Source organism: Nipponia nippon, unplaced genomic scaffold (genome assembly GCF_047370975.1).
Source record: "Nipponia nippon isolate SJK-2023a ecotype South Korea unplaced genomic scaffold, ASM4737097v1 scaffold_4, whole genome shotgun sequence".
NCBI lineage: Eukaryota > Metazoa > Chordata > Aves > Pelecaniformes > Threskiornithidae > Nipponia > Nipponia nippon.
In genome coordinates, this window is record NW_028262358.1 from 44,572,400 (window position 1) to 44,592,497 (window position 20,098).

Sequence of the window (20,098 nt, forward strand, 5' to 3'; positions counted from 1 at the left end):
TAACTAGTGTTTAAAATATTTTGAAAGAGCCTGTAACTACAGCAAATTACTAATTGAGGTATGTTAAAACTGGGCCAAGAAAGCAGCAGCAACCTTGAGTCAGGCCTGAGATCAAAGCTGTTGGCTTTACAGCTTCCTTATAATCTCATTAGAGTCTTCAGGAGAGAGCATAACAATGGGAAGAATAACAACAGCTGTATCTTAGGTGGATTAAGGGCGGTGTGTTACAGAAGTAATGGCTTGAGATAGTGTCACATTATAGGCGGAATGTACCCAAAAGCCTCATTACAATTGGCAGGAGAATAAAAGCTGTCCATGGTTTTGTGAATACAGCAGTCTCCTCCAGACCTCTCTGGTGGAAAATACGATATATAAAATAATTGACTCTCAGCCTCTCACAACTACTGCCACCACTGCTTTGCTCCTTCTAGCAGTCATATTTGTTCTTAAAAATGCTGGTTAGAGAACTTATTATGCAGAGGGATGAGAAATGGATGAGTCTTCCCTAACTATAAGCGCAGCAAGAGCTGTACGTGCTTCCCTCCGCTCCCTCTGCTGATGCTCAGCTGCAGTTTGCATAGCTGTCCTAGCCCTGGCCTTGCTTTCAGCAGATACTGCTGTTCACAGCAGCCTGTTTAGCATGTGCTGATGCCTATAAGACACTTTGATGTGAATGCAAACTCTTTGTCTGCTCTGGTGTTCAGCTTTGGCTCTGAGAGCCTCCAATGATGTAAAAAGCAGTTGTCTCGCCTGCCTATTCCTCCCTTCATCCCAGACAACTTTTCAGAGCAAATACAGGGGGTGTTACGTGGGGAAAAACTATGCTACAGATCATCGTTAGGTGCAGAGTTCAGGGTAGTTTTTTCAGTTTCATCCTGGGAAGAATATTTAGACACAGAAGTGTTTTTTCCAGGCAAGGCGTCAGCTGTGTATGCTGGATGTTGTCTAGTGGGTGGGTGAGTGAAAGGACCCTTCCTGATCTCTAGCCTTTCCAAAGGAGATGATAGTCACATATTTCACCCCACTGGCTGCACCCACCATTTTTTTTTTCCCCTAACTGCTTTATTCTGGGGCTTTGCTAGCTATTAAGCAGGATTTGGGTATATTATCATTTTCTAAACCATGGAGATGATTGATTGAAAGTCAGTGGGGATCGGGACCCGCTCCTTGAAGACACATAAGAACTCCCACTGAAATCAGTGCTGGAATGTTTTGAAGACCTGAGTGTGAGTGCCTGTCTCACATAGGCATGTTTTAATACGTTACTTAGTACTAATAAATGCAAATCAGTTAAGAATTCAGAAGAGCTTCCCTGTATTCTTCACGTTCCCAGCAGCAACAGCAGCCCTGCCTCCCTGACTGGCCTTGGTCCCACTGATTAGTTGATTCGTATTACACGGCGCTGTCATGGAGAAAATCGGTCTCCAGCTGTTTTTCTGGTAACAACGTATATATCTTTCCATTATAATTTCTAAAACATGCTGCCCACCAAGGGCAAAGTTAGAATGTGCCTGAGCTGGGGATAGGCCAAGCACTCTCCCAGTCTCTCTTCTCCCTCTCTCGCAGAAGAGAAAAAATTTTAAAGTTTTTTTTTTTTTTTTCATTTCCTAAAATAATTAAGAAAGCTCAATTATGTGGAAAGATTATGGGTTCTCTGGAGAAAGCCTGGGTGGTAATGAAAACCACTAACATCTTAATGCAGCTTCTCCTCAGAGCCTTTACAATCTGAAAAAATCAAGTGCCGTAAGAGTGAGTAACATCTTGGCAGGTAGATGAAACCGTGTCCTGTGGGTTTGCAAGAGGTGCCTGTTTTTAACAGATGGTTCTGTCTTCCTCAGTTTCGAGATCACTTCTTCAGAGCAGCATTAGGACGCCAGTCCTGCTCTGTACGCATTATACAAGTGGCCGTGGTGTCGTTGTGGGAAGCTCGTGAGTCGGGGCGCGGACTGGAGCTGAAGGCTGGTTGTTTCCCTCCACAAAGCCCTCATGCAACCATTTTCTAACAACTACTCGATTTTGTACCTTTTAGCTCTTGCTTAAATCTCAGATCGAGGCAAACGGTCATCCAAGGTCAGGCAGAACTGGTTACATCTAGTTTCTTATATCAGAAAAAAGAAACCCGGTGCATATTTGCTTTAGGGCTCATTGTTTCAGTATGAAATGCCTGTCGTTTGATTCATGCTCTCACCCGGTTTCCTGAAACTTAGTATTCTTCTTAGTACATCTGGTTTAATGTTCACATTTGGGTTTGAGTTTCATGACAGAAGTCTCAGATTTGCTGAAAACATTTTTTACAGCATTTTTTTTTTTTTAATTATTTTTACCTTGCAAGGAGAACTGCTAAGACTAACAGGGCCAATCAATAAACTTTCAAACGAGGGGCTAGCTTCTGCTGCCTGCATGGGGATTGCAGAGCAGCTGGCCCGCTTCGACCTGGTCTCTCTGGCAGAGCCGCAGAGAAGCGGCACCCTGAGGCACCCCGTGACCCAGCCGCCCATCCTCAGGCCGTCCTTTGTTCCGGGTGCCACGCTCGTTTCGTGGCCCATCGTTTACAGTGCAAGCAGAAGGAAAACCACCTACCCCGAGGAATGGTTTCTCATGAGAAATATGCGATGCGACCCCGGCTTTATACCCACCGCAGGAGCTCACCCTGCGCTGGAGAGCCACCGGTCACTGCGCAGCTCAGCACGTGGCCGGCGCTGGCAGGGGTCCGGCTTGGTGAGATGGGAATGGCTTCTGGGAGTGACTGCTGCCTTTCTCTTGCAGCTTGGACTCTTTTCTCTATGGGCTCCACGCACTGTTCAAAGGAGACTTTCGGATAGCAGCAAAAGATGAGTGGGTCTTCGCAGACATGGATTTATTGCATAAGGTGGTTGCCCCGGCAATCCGAATGTCTCTGAAGCTACATCAGGTAAGGTCTTTTTTGAATTTTTATTTTTAACTTTTACTACTGCATCTGTTTTCTTAGGGAAACACAGGAAACCTTAGAAACTGTCCAAAGAAGAAATAAATGAGAGGGAAATGGAGAACTTGTTGCCTTATTCAGAGAAACTTCCTTAACCAAAATGGAAAAGCTTGGCATTTACTTATTTTGCATTCACTTGATCTTCTTTTTTGTACCCTCTAGCTGCCCATTTGAAACCATTCATATTGCACAGCTTGACCCTGCATTTTTCATCAAAACAAAACTGAAGGTCATGTCATGTTTTAGTTGCGAGGGTGCTATAAAGATGGTTTCTAGATTGAAAAGAAATACCTTGATTAGACTAATTTCATTGCTAATTCATCGGTCCTTTCGTGAATGGCAATACACGTGTAACGCTTCCGTGTGTTAAAAGACACAGCTGAGAGGAGAGTGGTTTGAGGGGTTAGCGTCATGGCTGGTTGTTCGATGATGTCGGGCTGTTTCTGACCCCGTTCTGTTTTCACTTGTAAAAATCTGGCACACCTCCATTGAAGTTGCTCCAATTTCTTCAGGTCAACCCCTGTATAGCTTGGAGTTGATTTTGTTCTTGCTCTGGCACGTTACGTTTTAGTATCGTATGCTTTTATCATGCATTGTATTTATAATGGCTCTGAATGTAACTGAAGTGGAACTGCTGTGAATTTGACACAATAATTTTATGAATGTTATCGCTGGCCGTGTTGCTGCGTGACAGCTAAAGTAGTAACACAATATTGTGATATCTGCTGATGGATTCCCAGTCTGTGCTCTTGTTGGTGGTTTTTCATGAATAAAAATAAGGATTTCCACAAGAACTGTGGAACGCCCCAGGTGATTTGATCTCCCTCTGGCTTACCCAAAAGCTCTGCCTCCTGTGGTTTTCCACTTTATAAAAAGAAAGTGGATAAGCTGGCATTCTCCGAGTGTCTTTGTCCAGTGGAGACATGAGGTCAGAACAGGTTACAATAAAACAAAAATCGTACCTTTCTGTATTACTGTTAAACTAATTGTTCTGCCTGCCCAAAGACACGCTGTATCAAATGGCAAGTCACTTGGGGTCAGCTGGCAACTGTTCGAAAACCAGGATTTTGTTTATTGTTATAGTTTTCGTGTTTTCACAGATACACCTGACCTTTTCAATACTTTTTCTTGTACCACCAGGACCAGTTCACCTGCCCAGATGAGTACGAGGACCCAGCAGTTTTGTATGAAGCCATCCAATCTTTTGAAGAAAAGGTTGTGATTTGTCACGAAGGGGACCCAGCCTGGCGCAGCGCTGTACTCTCCAACCGAGAGGAGCTGCTAACCCTGAGACACGTGGTAGATGAAGGAGCAGATGAATATAAAGTTATCATGCTCCACAAAAGCTACTTGACCTTCAAGGTTATCAAGGTACATATACCATCTTTCTAATATTGCAGTAATTTAGGGCTGTGGTAACTAATATTTCTGAGTAATGTGGCCAAAAGGAGAGGTTGATTGGAATTATGGAGTAGGGACTGGAGGCTAAAAGAGCTCTCTTCAGTTGACTTCCATCTTGCACCCATATGTTTGTGTATCTGAAATAACATTCCAGGCTTTACCAGGGAGTAGCTGCAAAAGTTCATAAAACCTGTTGGTGCAAAGACGTGAGGTGTTTGCACACACAGCTGCTGCCGTTCTACCGCGATCGTGTAGTTCTGCATCTTAAGTAGCAAATGTTTTCACATGATCCACGTTTTTAACCTACCTGTAGGTGAACAAGGAGTGCGTCAGAGGGCTTTGGGCTGGGCAGCAGCAGGAACTGATTTTCTTACGCAATCGTAACCCAGAGAGAGGAAGCATCCAGAACAATAAACAGGTCTTGCGGAACTTAATTAATTCTTCATGCGATCAGCCACTGGGATATCCAATGTACGTTTCCCCTTTAACCACCTCGTACCTTGGGACACACAGCCAACTGAGGAACATTTGGGGGGGACCTGTGAGTTTGGACAACATTAAGAAGTGGTTCAGATCCAAATGGTTAAGGTAGGTGTTAAATTTTGACTACGCAGATAGAGAGTCCACTGTATTTTCTGTTAAAAGAGAGTAATTCCGTACTGTTATCTATGAGTAAAAAACTTAATTGCAAATAACTCAGCATATAACAAAATAGCGCTACAGATATAGCAGAAAACAAATTCATTAACTCATTCATGGCTTTTAAGCAAAGCTTTCTACATGTTCAAGATTCATTGTCAAATCACTTAGCACTACAGACTTTTCCCTTATTCCAGGGAATTGTACTGTTTATGCCTCATAAATAAGGGTATCTTTTCTGTAACTCAGTGACATGTCAGAACATGAGTAAATGTGTTGGTGGGTTATGGTGGGTTATGCTCCAAAGCTTTAGCAGTATAGGTGATCATCCCCAGGTCACTGTTCTTGACCAAAATGCATCTAAAAAGGTACTTACTACCCATCAAAACTGCCTGACTTCCCCTAGGTATGCATGATCAGTATCTGACACCCTCCATCTCTCATTCCTACATGCACTTTTCATACGGCAATAACTCACTCTTGTCTCACTCCGTCCACCCGCCCTATCGCCACTGTGGCTGAGGAGAGTCAGGGGACCATGGAGAGACTGTGGGAGCCAGCTTGCATGCTAAGACCTATGCTAAAATGCCAAGATTAAATCTAGTGGCTTAATAGGCTAGTTTCCCACCATGCAGCTCACTCCCACTGAGCTCCCTCCACCCCATTCCTCCTCTTTGCTACTTGGTTACCTCATGCAAATGTTTGACCTTTAGAGACAGCTGTAACAGTAGATCAAGAGGCCTAAGGTCTTGCAGGGCTCCAAAGCCACTTAACACAGTCAAGGAAAGATTTGGTTTGTGTCCTATACAATTTTGTTCCAAGTAAGCTTACCACATCGTCATCTTTGCCATCTCATAAAATGTCAAGACCTGCAGCAGTATGAGAGAGTACAATTACACATTTTGAGGGCACCTAGCATTGGTGGCACAAATTTTCTTGCATAACGAATGGCTGACCGTGCGTGTGTTCCTGCCAACAGAATGCGGAAGGACTGCCACGCAGCTCACCATGAGCGAGGTAACGTGGAAGAGGTGGACAGTGGAGGGGGGTCTTCGTCTAGCAGCAACTCCACAGGCAATTCAAGCCAGAGCAGTAGCTCGCAGCCCACCAGAGATGGAACCCCTCAGTTGCAAGCTTCATCTCAAGAGGTCCACCAGCGTGCAGGTACTTGCACCGTTTACTTGGCTTTTTCTGTAGTCTTCTCCTGAGGGGGCCACATAGGCAGATGCTTTTGGGGCGTGCTCATATCCAGTGGGAAACTAATTTTAGAAAGAGAGAGGTTTGTCTTTCCTAATGACCTGTAGGAGATGGCTTCCTGATATCGTTCCGGGTATTTACTGGGAGGGTACAAGACAAATGTGATTCACCAAAGGTTCCACTGTCAAACTCCTTTATCTGTAACTTTTGGACGAGGAGGTGCCACTAACAATGCCAGAATGAGAAATGCAGATGGGAGGGAGTCCACACGTGCGATGCGGGGAGCCTGTACCACAGTGAACCTGTGCTTATTGCTGGCTGGGAAGAGCAGAAGTGCAAGTATGCAAAAATCTTAATTATCTTGGAAGGACCATGACGATTTCTTTGAGAAGTTGGTTTGGCCGTTCATCAGTACATGTGGAGAACAAACAAATAGGAAGTAACTCCTTACGTCTATAGAGCAGTTACCAGGAGAAAATGAAATGTTGCCAATCATTCTGTCAACTAACAGCTGAGCCCTTCTCACATTACGGATTCAGAAGTACCTCAGACCTATTCACAAGGTAGAGCTACTGGCCTTCACATTGGAAAGATGCGTGAAGTTTGGCAGTGGGTCGCTGTGAGACCTATTGCTGTGGGATCAGGACTTGTAATGCAAAGCCAATTAACCTTTCAACAAGTTGTGATATTACTGTATAAACTAAAGCAGAGAACTAGAGGGGTATGACACTTGTTTGTTTCCCATTAGATCATTGTGACCTATCGTTAAAGGTAATGGATGGGACTGGAGAAAATCTTGCCCTGAATGTAAATCATGTTGTAAGAATAAAATATCTGCTGCTTTTAATTGAGCCTAGTGTTAGAGGAATCCCCGTGTGCATACTCATAACTTGACACTGCAGTAATCAGAATGGCAAACTTAATTGTAAAATAACGATCCTGAGCATGCCATACAGGAATGAAAGTTAATTGTGAGTTGTTTAAAAGAATGTATTGGGTGCTCAGAAAACCACAATCAAGAGAGAAGGTCACACTTAGTTAAGAAAAGCAACCTGGCTTTGAGGTTAAACGAAGACATGCACAACAAATGCAAGGAAGTGGAAAACAGCAAATGCAAATCAGTGTTCAGTCCCAAGAGACCGCTGATAAGAGAAAGAAAATGCAACAAGGAGAGGTCTCTGGCTAGCACCGTTGGGGACACAAAGATGAACGCGGGTTTGTGGCTGTTTATTTTTAAAGAGTATTAGAAGCAAAAGAAATCCTAACAGTGGTCTCAATCCGTCCCTCCATACAACAACAGAGTTGCCAATAATGTAGAAATGAGAGAAGAAATGTCTGGTTTGCATTGAGGAAAATGCAGCTGATCTGTTTCCGTGATCTGATCATGAAGTAGTTCCTTCCATCCCAACAGCTACAAAGAACACGGAAGAGTGGCTGTCAAAGCTATGTGCTTACTTGAGCAAATCCAAGTGACTCTCAGTCAAGAAGGTTTTTAAGAGAGCTGGTTAAAAAGCAAGCTCTGTTTGATCTTCAGTAAGTGTCGGGACAGTAAGGCAATACCAGAGGACTGGGGAAGAACTTACGCTATGCCTGTTGTTGTTAAAGCAGAACGAATAGGGTGACCTGGGTAAGGCACGTCTGTCAGTCTGACTTCGGTTCAGGACACCGTTGGCCCACCACGCACAGTGCTAGAGCCCTGACTTAAGAAGGACATTTTTAATTTGGAAGGAGTTCAAAGAAGAGCCAAAAAATGATCAAAGATCTGGGAAATACATCCTGTCGTAAAAGATTAAGAGCTTTCAAACAATTTATATTGTAAAAGATGCTTTGATCTTAGTCTGTAAGTACTTACCTGGGCAACCAAAGGTGACCAAAGACAGTTGATTCGAGCAGACATATGATATAACAAAGCTAAACAAATTCAGGTTTGAAATCAAGTGCACATTTTTAACAGTGAGAGTAAATAAACAGTGAAACAAGTGACTACGGGTTAAGACGGCTTCTCCATGACTGGAGATATTGGATGCATTTCTTAAAAATAATCATAGTACTCAGTAATACCATACAGGCATTAATTCCAGGAAGTTCTGTGGCCCGGGCTATATGGCACAGCAGACTAGGATGATCACAGCAATCCCTTCTAGACTCATCATCTATGAATCAAGTGCATTTAATGTTTTCGTATTTCATTTTGCGACCTGGTGCCAATGAGTCCGCAAAACGCAATGAAAGCCCTATGTAAACGTGTGACCAAAATCGGGAGCATTGGAAACGTGTGGGGCTCTCCCGCAAGGTGTCCTTATTTCATGATGCAGTTTATAGAACGGCCTTTGTTTCCTAAGTGTTTTCAAGGACAGAGTTATTTATGTGTAGACGCGGGTGGTCTCCTGTCCAACGCTCTAACCACTGCATTTGGGATGAATACCGAATACTTTTGGACAGGGGTCAGCTTGGCAGTTTAAATCACAAACAGATGTTTGGCCACGTTAGCCCCTGCACGAACTAACACACCACAGCCCCTCTGTTCTTAATTCCAGTCCCTTCTTTTTATTCAAAAAGGCTAACATATTAAAATAACCATCAGATGTAGAAACCAAAGCACTTAAACAAAACCCCGGAGTCTGAAGAACCTGAATCCCTGCGGAGGCCAGACGTGCGCACGGCTGCCGGTGCGGCAGCCGGGCCCGGCCCCATCGCAGCGCGTGCCCTCCCTATGGATCACATCCGAGGCGCGGAGGACTGGTGGCAACGCAGCGCATAGGGCCCACGTCCGTCTGTCCCGTTGCTCTCAAGCAGAGATCTTGGGGCTCTCATTACAGAGAAAGCTGCTTTGCAGGCCATCTTAGGAAAATTATTTTTTTATTGTTTGGAGTATAAAAGTAGAACTAAAGACACATTGTAAGTGGGCTGCGAAGGTCTCTGGTGCTTGCCAAGCCAACTCGGTTTTAGATCAGCTACAGAGCTCCAGTTAGATTTGGCCCAGCTCTGCTATCTGACTCTGTGCCAAGTTACCTAAATTCTCTTTGCTTCAGCATCTGAAAAACGGGGCTAATGATACCAGCCTCTGGAAAGCAGGTCTGTGGATGTAAAACAGTGTGTTTCAGCTATATAATGTACATAGTTTGGATAGGAAATTCTACGTTACTGGAACCCTCATGAATTCAGCAGTCATGTTTCTAGAAGACAGTGTGAGATTTATATTCCTTTAAGCCTGCAAAATTTCAGCATCTGGAGGAGTTTCACTGCTTCCCTTCAGGTATTGGGGAAAAAGCAAAGCAAAAAAAATTACCAACAACCTGGAAATGCCTGCCAGCAAAACTCGTTTCTGCATTGATGGCTCTCAACTGATTTTCTGGCGTCAACTCTCTATCCCACAGCTATAGCTAGGAAACCAAAATGCCAGCTTGTGTTAATGTTTGGAGCTTCCTGGAAAGCAGAAAAGCCAAGCAGGCACTTGCGTGACTGGGTATTTGCTGCACGAGCCTGGGTTAGAGCCTGCCTGCAGAAACAGTAAATTCTTTCGGGGCCGGTGGCGCACGCCAGCCCGCTGCCTGCTGTTTGCAGAGTGCCTGGGTGCAAGCAGGTATCTGGTGGGCTCACTGGCCAGTAAGCTGACTTAGTTTTCATTTTATGCCTATTTAAATAGGCAAGCATAAGAAATACAAAAGTGATTTGTTTGAATGACATTGGGTGTTGATCTGTTAAAAATGGGGGTGTAAATGTACAGGCAGTGAGAAGCTGTCTACGCGCAACAGAACAGCTTATCTAAACTACTCGCTGTATCCAACAGTGGCTGCATCAGGACGCTTCACGGAACGGGGCAAGAGCCTTACGTGGGTCTCATTCAGCCCTCCAGTACGCTGCCCTAACTAGAGGTGCTCCCATCTTTTCAGTCTGTGATATACTGCAAATGCCACTCTTGGAGCTCAGATGTAGTTTAATATTAGTCTTAAAAACTGTCTTGTGGCTTGAATGCTGTAGTCTTCCACTTGGTTGAATTCTCAAATTCTCTTTCCCCATATGCAGGAATAATTCTTTTCAATGTGCCACTGTTTTAACTCACAGGTTTTTTGGTTTTATTTTTGAATTTAATTATACCAAGCCATTTAAGGTAGATATGCAGCATCCCCTGCTTCAGCGTGGCTGTCAAAGAGGAGTGGAGTTACAGCAACACTGTGCTCAGTCATTCACCGGGCAGGTTAAAATGCGCGTGGCAGAATAGGTGTGAGCTTGTGCTCAGAGTGCTTTCCTTGGGGTGTCTGCTCATTTTCCTCTCTTTTGACTCAGTGCAAAGCCACTGGAGCTATTCTGACCAAAAGCCAGAACCCTTGTAGTGGAAAACACAGAAAGGTTCATAGGTTTAGCAATTTGTTATTTCTGTTATTCTTGGGATTCTTATGCTGATAAAACCAGTCATAATATGCCAAAAGTACTATGTACACGTGGGACGCTGTCAATAGCATGGAGTTCATCAGGATGCCACTGATTTAAATGTATTAATCTTTCTTTTAAAGGCAGGAGAAAACCCAGGAGTCAGTCAGTCCAGGCACACACTGCTTTAAACCAAAGGCCCCCTGCTTCAAGTCACTCTGGACCAATTGTAGAAGGCCGCCAGCCTTTCATCCAAACGTCTACATCTGCCCACGAAATCGCCCAAAGGCTTTCTAGTAGTCAGCTGTCATTCCACAACTCGGCAACATCTGTGTTTTCCCAGTCCCCCGCTGTTCCTGTTGCTGGCCAGCTGACTGTGCAGGACCGAGCTGCAGCGATGCTCAGGTCCAGTCTGGCCTCTTCCACCAGCTCAACTCTCAGCCTGCTGTTCGGCAAGAGAAGTTTTTCAAGTGCGTTGGTGATTTCTGGGCTCTCAGCTGCAGACGGAGGTAACACCAGTGACACCCAGTCATCCAGCAGCATGAATATCGCCATGGGTCCATCTGCTAGAGCAGCCAGTCAAGCGACTCGGGTAAGGCTGAAGCCAAAACAGCAGTACTAAGCGTGAGCTACTATACTGCTCTCCTATCAGGTTCTTGAACTGCCCTCACCACCATTTAGTTTCTTCCTTCTCACTGGTCAGAAAATAGTCTTTCCCAAAACAATGTCACGATGTTGGTATTTGTTTTGTATTTTGCTGCAGCAAATGAAAACGAGACTGTTTAATATTAGTGTGTACATGAGAGTGGTGTATTTGTAAGTAAGCGACAGGTTGGCTGTTAAACACGCACCTGGAATTGCACACTGGGGCAAAGTCCCTCTTCCTTTCACTCAGACCGAGGACTTCAGTCTTCATTTTCTGCGGCCCAGGTAATGAGTACCATCATAAGCAAACTAAATAGCTCCTTCCTTGCTTGCGTACGCAGGCCTTACTTATTTGTACAAAGAGGAACGGTTCCCACTGAACAGGGCACTTGTTCTGTCCCTCTCTCTGACCAGAAATTCAATCCGGGACCTGAAAACCTCGTTGCTGAAAGGGTTAGTCAGAGGAAGGCTGTAGGCAATATTTCCCAAAGGAAACCTGCGTGCCCTGTGATTCAGCATTTTCTAATGGCAAAACAGTACACACAAAGAACTTCCAGCCCTCTTCCCAGTAGGCTCCCAGTTCTGTTCCCGTCTTGCCTGGAAAACTGAATGCACATAGTAGTGTTATTGTTTTATTGCCTACTTAAGTATATTTATTTAACTTTGGTTGGCATCAGCTGCTTTCCTGAATTTTGAAACTTTCACCTCAGCACTACAGAGCAGTAATGTGAGAAGCTGGACTAGATATAAAGGGCGACTGCAACTAGAGGCTGAGGGACAACATAATTAAGACAGACTTTCGCATTTGGCCTATCAAAATGGAAACCAGATTGGTCACAGGGGAAGACTGTGGATATGGAAAGTCCAAAACACTTTTCTGCTACTATCATTCTGAACTGTGTATAACTTCCCTAATTTTCAAAGAATTCTCCAAACCGCAGGTGAAAAAAGCTCCTTAGCCTGTGTGTATTTTGCTCTCAACCCAAAAATACCATGTATGGTACAGTTCCCTGGAGTTTTGCCGTGAACTTCGACAGAAGTTGACTGAACGTTACTCATCTGGGTCCAATCCTGCTTTATTACTCTAACGAGCATTAATAATATCTCTACATGTACAGCTGAACATATCAGCTGACAAGGCATAATTCCAGCTCTCAAGAGTTTACAGCCCAATTTGCAAGAACTCAGCCAGCCTGCGATACTGAGTAGTAATGGTAGGATTCACCTCGTCTAACTTTCAGCCGTCTAAAGCTCGGGCACGAAGTCTCGGCAGATTGTTGGCGTGGCCTCTGTGTTCAGCGGAGAGGACAATCCACGTCATCCTTACAGCTGTCAGGAAGAAATCTTCCGCTGGGACGCTCCTATCTCCCTGCCAGCCACTGACAGCCTAGGTGATACCCTACGACTACGTGGTTAAGTTTAGATGAGGGAGTCCTGGCCAGGGTAACTGCTGAGAGTCCAGGTGCCTGTTTGATTGAAAGGGGTACGGAGGAAGTGTTTTATTCAAACGTTAACACAGCACAGTTCTGGAAAGCTTTTATATTAATGGACTCCTTACACTGGGGTGACACTGCACGTAACATTTTTAGACTGATAATTGCATTCCAGTTTTGATGAAAAGGTTTCTTTGTAAGTTGGATTTAAAAATTGGTGTATAAAGCAAGCCCCAGAGCAACCCGATTTAACTTCTTAGAAGTCAGCCCTGCTTGGAGCAGCGGTTTGGACTGGATGACCTCCAGAAGTCCTTTTCAATCCAAATTATTTTACAGCTCTCTGTACGTGTACATCTGTGGTACTAAACCTCTACCTCCCGGTCTGCTTTTCTTTCCAAATTTATGCGTTACACAAAGTGTGACAAGTACCTCTTCAGAAGTCCCTCGTGAATAATGCATGTTAAGAATCCGTGCAGTTTCACAGAATGACATTCCTAAATCAATTTTTAATTTTTTCACCTGTCACTTCAAAAATAGCTGAAGTGTTACTTAGAAATTTCCTAAACTAGTTGCCTTTTTCTTTCTTTCTTCCCAGCAACTCACCGAGACCTGCGAAGCAACCGATGCTACAGAATCTAGACCACGGCGAGAGGCGGGTCCGGCCCATGCCATATTCATGAGTCAGAACCTGGAGTGCAGAAGGGCCAGCCAAGAAGATATGGCCCTGGAAGACACCGCTTCTCAGCAAAGCCTGTCTGAGGAGCAGTAAGGAGTATTCCCAGCACAAGGGCCACGCGCTGCTTAGAACTAAATAAAGACAGAGTTAGGTCAGGGAGCCACACGTGGGTTTCGGTTCTTTCAAATGTAACAACCAACCTCCAAATGTTTATTTTTCTAACTTCTACACAAGAATACTACGGGGCAGATGTTCTTCAGCTACAGGCCTTGGCATAGGTAGGGTTGGAAGATGTCCTAAAAAACACACAGTGCCACTTCATCTCAGGTTCTTGTAAATCCTAGAACAATGAATACAACCTGTTTAACGCTCCTTCCCCTGCAACGGTTGGAATCATGAATGAATACAGTGGGAAATATTAATGTAACTCAGTGAAAAGCACACAAGACATCTCTTTCCTGCCATAACTAAACAGCTGATTGCATGCAAACTAATTGGCGTTTGATATATAACATATAGCAAAAGGCAACTTTGAACAGAAGCAATGAATACATAAAAGGACAGTACAACTTGTACTGTAACATTAGAGCTAAATCTGATTTTTTTTTTCCAACAGCAAATCTCTCTTTTATTTTTCTGAGATTCTGAATAGCAACATAGCATCACAGATTGATATACTGCATGCAGCCATATTGAAATATTCTGTGAACGAGCCACGCTACACAGATTAACAAAAGTGCGAGAAAAGAAAGTACCCAGTGCATGGAAAGCCTTCAAAGCATACGGTGCACCTTATTTGCAAAGAAAGCAGCTTTGCATAAACACCTGCTCGTAGGTATTATCTCGTGCTCCTGTTTGGTTTACAGCAGTGTTTCTCAAATTCCAGGCAACAGCCCCCTTGGGAGTTGCAGAAGGGCCCAGGCGAATCCTCCTCAAGGACAGGAAAGTGCAAAGCAGGCTGTAATTATTGTCTGGAAGTGTTTGTATTAGGAGGGGAACTCTAAATGCCTTTAATTGCTGGACACAGCTCAGTGTCCATAAATACTTGTAGCCAGTAATTACAAAGCGTTCCGATTTCCCTCCCCCAGAGAAACTGGGCTGCTGCCAATTTAATAGTTGCATAAAGACAGATGATGCAAAAAGGGAGGCCGCGCTTTCACAAAGTTTGAGAAACACTGATTTACAGGAATGCATGACTACTTCGGAAGCCGAAAGGCTACAACAAATCCTTCCTCTACTGCAGCATCTAAACACACACGCCGTGTTCTCCTCATTCTTCTTTCTTTTTTTTTTTTGAATTAAAAAAATTGCAGCTATCAGCGTCTTGCTGTTCCTCTTTACTGTAACTACCATAGATTGTTGCTAATTCTCAACACGATGATGTGCAGCCGGCTGTCTTGTCCCAATTAACAAGAAAGATTTAACAGGAGATGCTGTAGCTAAGTCTCATTACTGTTAGGCGATACACAGTTGCGTTCTGAGCTTCCTACTGTGCCACACTTAAGACTATAAGTAGTAGAACTAAATAACACCTAGTGAAAATAAAATGATCCAAGTATGTTTTGTGTGGTAGCAGTTTCTGGGTTTTCTTTTTTTTATTTTGAATTGGTTTTGCTTGCTTTCTGCCTTATGAAATTGAGACATGTATTGTTTTTCTTTCACTTCAGAGCTTGATGAATTGATTATTTATAAAGCTCAGCACAACCTAGGCAAAATTCTGCTCGTGTTCGCAAGGGCAAAAGCAGAGCCTTCCCGTACGGCCCCCTGAGACGCAGGGTCACCAGAGGGGTTTAGGCCCTCCTAACCCAGGTGTGATGCGGAAGAGGAAATGGAACTCGGCTGCTCCCCTCTGACCATTTCTGGCAGATCGCACCTCTCCTCCCACCGCCCCGCTTATGAAGTGCTTCCTTACAAATGAAGGCTGGAGCTTATACAGGTAGGTGGAGGGCTCTTACCGACAGCCACCAGCCCCGTTTCTGGCTTGGGGGCTTTTGCATGGCAGCCTACTAAGATAAAGCATCACCGCTTTCTCTTCCTAAACCCTGCCTTGCACGGAGGCAGGGCAAACAGGCGGTCGTGGAAAGCACTAAAAACTTTCCCCTATTCAGTTAGCCTCACTTAGGCCTCCAATTTTCACATCTCTAACTTACGTCTGAATTAATTTCCATCAAAAATAAGTAACTCCAGTAGTCCCAATCAACTTGAATTATTCTGTGTAGTCAACTCAAGCGTACTAAACCAGACTGGGAAACAGCCACACAAATCCTTCCAGCAGCAAGCTGCTCTATCTGCTCAGCGCAGACTAAGGCCCAGCAACACCACCTTCCCACAGCCCCACATCTTCTGTAAGAGACTCTACCACCCCCCTGGCCTCTGGTACTGCATCCTAAGATAACGCAGCTGCCTCACAGTTCTTGGCTTAGTTCAAGCCACCAGCCCCTGGAGCGTAACTCCCTGGGGACAGCAGCGTGCCATGAAGCCCAGCCTCCTGCTGCGCAGCCAGAAAAGGCACATCCTAACTCCTTTGTTGAGGCGCGGTGCGCAAGCAGGAGTCACGCTAAGATTCAAAAATTAGTTCCTTTCCATAGCCATGTCTTTCTTACTCAGTTTTTATTGTGCCTTAAAGTTGTTACTGTAGCATAGTGGGTTGAAAAAAACCAAAGAGTGACCATTAACAGTAACAAAGACAAAATAAATCGAAGATGACCCCATAAACTCTCCCATGTTACATTTCTCCATAGTTTTGGAGCTAGTCTGCTGTTCTTAATGAGACTACTGCTACATGCGGTGTTTTTAAATATGGGCCGATCCTACAGAATAATCAGACACGATGGTTAGAAATAAAACCTGGAACTAGGTGTGAGGTTGTATTGATTAAACACACCTTAGACCTCCCCCCGTGTCTGCATGAGGCAGAGAGAGACCTGATTACTCTCTACATGACAGAAGACGCGTTTAAGGCTCTGATGCACACAAAGGTACCTAACCTTTACACAAGGCCTAGTTGCAACAGTGAGCTGCTCAGAACAGCTCTGCATAGCACCAAAAGGCACCCAAGTCCATAGGAACGCTGTTCTCAGCACTAGTGCCTACAGATACACAAAGGCTTTAAGCCATACTTTTATTCCTGAAAGACCTAAGCAGCTTGATACTTACCTCACACACGAGGTGCTTCAGAGTTGCAAGCTGGACGTACCTATGACGCCTCAGGAACCCCACCTGTTGGGCAGTTTTGGGCTCTGAATGAAAAGCAAAGATGACTTCCACTGCTTTTAAGTCAGCTGTGGCACTGATCGTAGGTTTCACAGTGCGTAACGCTGCTGTTGAAACTTGGCCCTGAAGTTGCTCGGGCTGAAGAGTTTGCCTACGCTGTTCCATGTCTGATCTCTTACCACCACTGTGATGCAGGAAGGATGGCCACCACGAACACATAAGTACCGCTTATATGCAGTTCCATTTGGTGTCAGTTTTGAAGATTCAGGTGCTATGCTTGAATTTTTCCAGAGCTGCAGAGGCCGCTTACTGAGCAGGGGCTGAAGGCCTGCCCGATGCTCATTCAGCCAGCCCAGAACCTTCTTGTTTCTACAACCTGAAAGCAGTGACACTCGTGTCTCGCTAGCAAGCTGAATGCGTCCTTTGAGGAAATCAAGAACTCGGTCCACAAGAGCATTTGGTCCATGTAGTATTTTCACAGACATGTCAGAAGGGATGAAGAGATGGAGGCCCTATCTGCCTCCCCCCAGCTTAACCCCAGATAACATCACCACTGCTCCAAAGAAACATCGGGAGTGGTTTTACCCACGCTGGCTCAGCAGGGCCCTCACAACCAGGGAGGAACGCACACAGTACAGCAGGCTACAGGCAGGAGGACAACGAGCATATGGTAAAACAAGCACACGCACAGTACTTCAGCCCTTGCATTAAATGTGGGATACTTACCCCCCCTTCCCATTTTGTTTTCCTACACTCCTTTCACTAACAGGCTCTGGCTTACATCACACAGTAAAAGCCAGACGCTACGCTCCTAAGGGTGAAACACGGCCCAAAGATCTGGTGAAAAGACTTTTAGTAACATTTGACCAAAGCCAACCCCAGGCTGCTGAACTGCTCACACCCACCAGGTACGCTGGCAAGGCCCCAGCCTGGCCTCCAGCCCGGCTGTTTCCCACCACGGCGCGCAAGTAGGAAACAGCGATGGGCACAACGTCCAAAGTTCGTTTCTGTTCATCCAAAAATACAAATGCTGGAGGTCCTGCTGCTCCCTCCATTTTGAAGTGTCATACAAACTTCTTCTATGGGAGGAACTGGAGTTCTCATTGAAAAGTCTCACCTCCTTCCCCCAGAGAGAAAATCTTGGCATTCATTGCATTTAAGACAAATGTTAACGAAAAGGACTTACCAGTGTGAGTCTTTTTCCCTCAACAAGATGGCCAGATACTCTCAATATCTATGAATGACATTCTGAAACTATTAAGTTCTTAGGAGTCTGTGTGACACCACTCTCAGCTTTTTTTAAAAGCTATTTATTAGAATAAAGCAAGAAATGTCATCTGCATTTGGCTCCAACCCACCAACTGACTGCTCTTCTCTTGCTGGGGAATTTAAGTTAAAGGTTAGCTGAACTTTGCGCAGCTCATTTTAGAAGATTAGAATTACCAGTGAAATTCTCCAGCATGTAATAATCAACTTCTCATCAATCCGTATTTTTTAACTACTCAATTATTGCCATATTTAGATTACTCCCTGGATTGGGAGCTGGTATTTAATTACAATGTTTCACTAGTGCTTGCACATCCTTAAATCTGCAACACAGACGTATTCCTTATAATTAACTTTGCAGTAGGTCAAGTGTTAAAAGATTCACCTCTGTCGTTCAGCCTTCTCAGAGTTTCACAAGTCAAAAATTGTCTAATGCATGATAAATAATGCAGGCCCTGTTTATTCCACGCTGTGTGCAATTTTATGTTGGAATTACAAGCCTCCTTGCCAAAAACGTCCTTGATTCTGGGGCTTCGAGAGAGTAATTGGTACCTCATATTCTCCCCTTTTTTGCACCAATTAAAACCTGCAGGTGCACTAATGTTGTCATCTGGAATCTTGCTGGTACATCAGAGCCTATTTTCACCAAATGTGTGCTATTAGTAAAATCGGCCCATCAGGGGAATTGTGAATGCTCCGTTTGTTGTTACAGTGCTCTCAAGGCCTTCCAAATATTTTACTAGTGCAAGACCAGACAATAAATTTTTACCTCTAAAGTAAACACAGAGTGTCATAAAACCTTAATTCCGTTGGAAATATTACTTTCTTACTCACTCGATGTATATTTGAAACAGGTGAATCATTTCTTCAGGACTGTCTCAGATTTAAAGGCCAGACGTGACTGTTAAGGTCATCTAGGATCTCCTGCTGAACACAGACCACAAAATTTCTCTTTATTTTTCTTGAAAAGCCCTCTAGCTCACAGAGAAGATGGGCTTAAAAAAAGAAGAACAAATTAAAGACTCTCACCAATCCTGAGACAAGTAGCAGAAAGCAAGAGCCACGAATGTCATTAGCAAAAATACTCTTTGATTTAAAAGGGCTGTTGCTTCACTCACAGCTCCAGTGAAGGAAAAATCCACCTCCATTTTGGAAGTTTTTCCAGTGACTGACCACCCTCACTACAAAAGGTCTTCCTTGCACTATGAGACAATGGCTTAAAAGTGCACTGGCCCCAAGTTCCCCAAACTTGTTACGATTCTTTTTTCTTTTTTCTCGTCTGTTAAGCGATGGGACTACAGTAGGCACCGTGGCACTACATGCAGGGCAATATATCTACTTTTATGAGGAACAAATACCACTTTAAGTGATGAACTCCCAACAATACTGGCTGAACTGCAATTTGGAAAACTGAACTCTGCCATCACTCCTGAAGGAAATCCCCTCCCCAGCCTCCACAGAGAAGTGTCAAATATCTCCGTTTTATTTAGCTTTAAAAGTCCCACTAAAACCTTGCTAGACTTTGGGAAATTATTTAATCATTGAAAGAACTATTCTTTTGCAGCATATTTTACAGCTGAAGAGACTTAACATTGGAACAGTAGGATATCCAACACTTTAGTGCAGAGAAGTTTCTGTTTGAAAGTCTATGGCACGTAGCCCTGAAAAAGTTTACTGTGGTCCCAAGTCCTTCACCTCTAACAAGGTGTCTTGTCCGTGTAAGATGCCTGAAGTAATTAAGGGATTAGGGATACCTTCAGGGCACAGCCCTATTTTGCAAAAAGCAGCCAGGAGCTGTATGTTCACATAGGAGGGGGACCCTGAGAGGAATTCTCTTTTTCCCAAATACGATGAAGACGATGCTGCCATCCAAACGGATTTGCGCAGAATGGTAGCGTAAGGGGGCAGTCAGGGAACAAGGCCACGGCATCCTTCAACATGGTGCGTACCTCCTACCATCTGTGGAGGGGCAATGTTTGTACCAGACCCTTGTTCTGAATGTAGGGAAAAGAAAAGACATCCCCTCCACGCTCCCAGCTGTTTCCAGGGCACCTGTAAAAATGCCTGTCCCCATCCAGCCCCCTACAACTTTGGGTGTCAGTTTTGCAGAAATAAATAACTAAACTGATATTTGAAAATGCCTTTAAGTAGCTTGCTCATTTTAACAGTTGTTGAACTGAACAGAAAAAAGTTAAGCAGCGACTGAATGCTTAACAACTTTTTAAAGCCAGACATGACTATAAACCGTACAATGAAGAAGTATGCACCTGGGAGGGAATTCTGTTTTCACAA

The 20,098-nt window shown here is 44.3% G+C and overlaps 1 protein-coding gene across 2 annotated transcripts in view; it reads left to right on the plus strand.

Moving 5' to 3' along the window:
* The window catches only part of PCNX2 (pecanex 2), a 165,017-nt gene extending 145,725 nt beyond the window's left edge, over nucleotides 1-19,292 (plus strand). For both annotated transcript variants that reach the window (XM_087775005.1, XM_087775006.1), the window contains 6 exons: nucleotides 2,767-2,911; nucleotides 4,106-4,336; nucleotides 4,680-4,954; nucleotides 5,985-6,169; nucleotides 10,717-11,165; nucleotides 13,247-19,292. In XM_087775005.1, coding sequence (XP_087631131.1) covers nucleotides 2,767-2,911; nucleotides 4,106-4,336; nucleotides 4,680-4,954; nucleotides 5,985-6,169; nucleotides 10,717-11,165; nucleotides 13,247-13,420 — 1,459 coding nt within the window. In that variant the 3' untranslated portion in view covers nucleotides 13,421-19,292. The remainder of the gene's footprint in view (nucleotides 1-2,766; nucleotides 2,912-4,105; nucleotides 4,337-4,679; nucleotides 4,955-5,984; nucleotides 6,170-10,716; nucleotides 11,166-13,246) is intronic.
* Nucleotides 19,293-20,098: the final 806 nt, after the last annotated feature.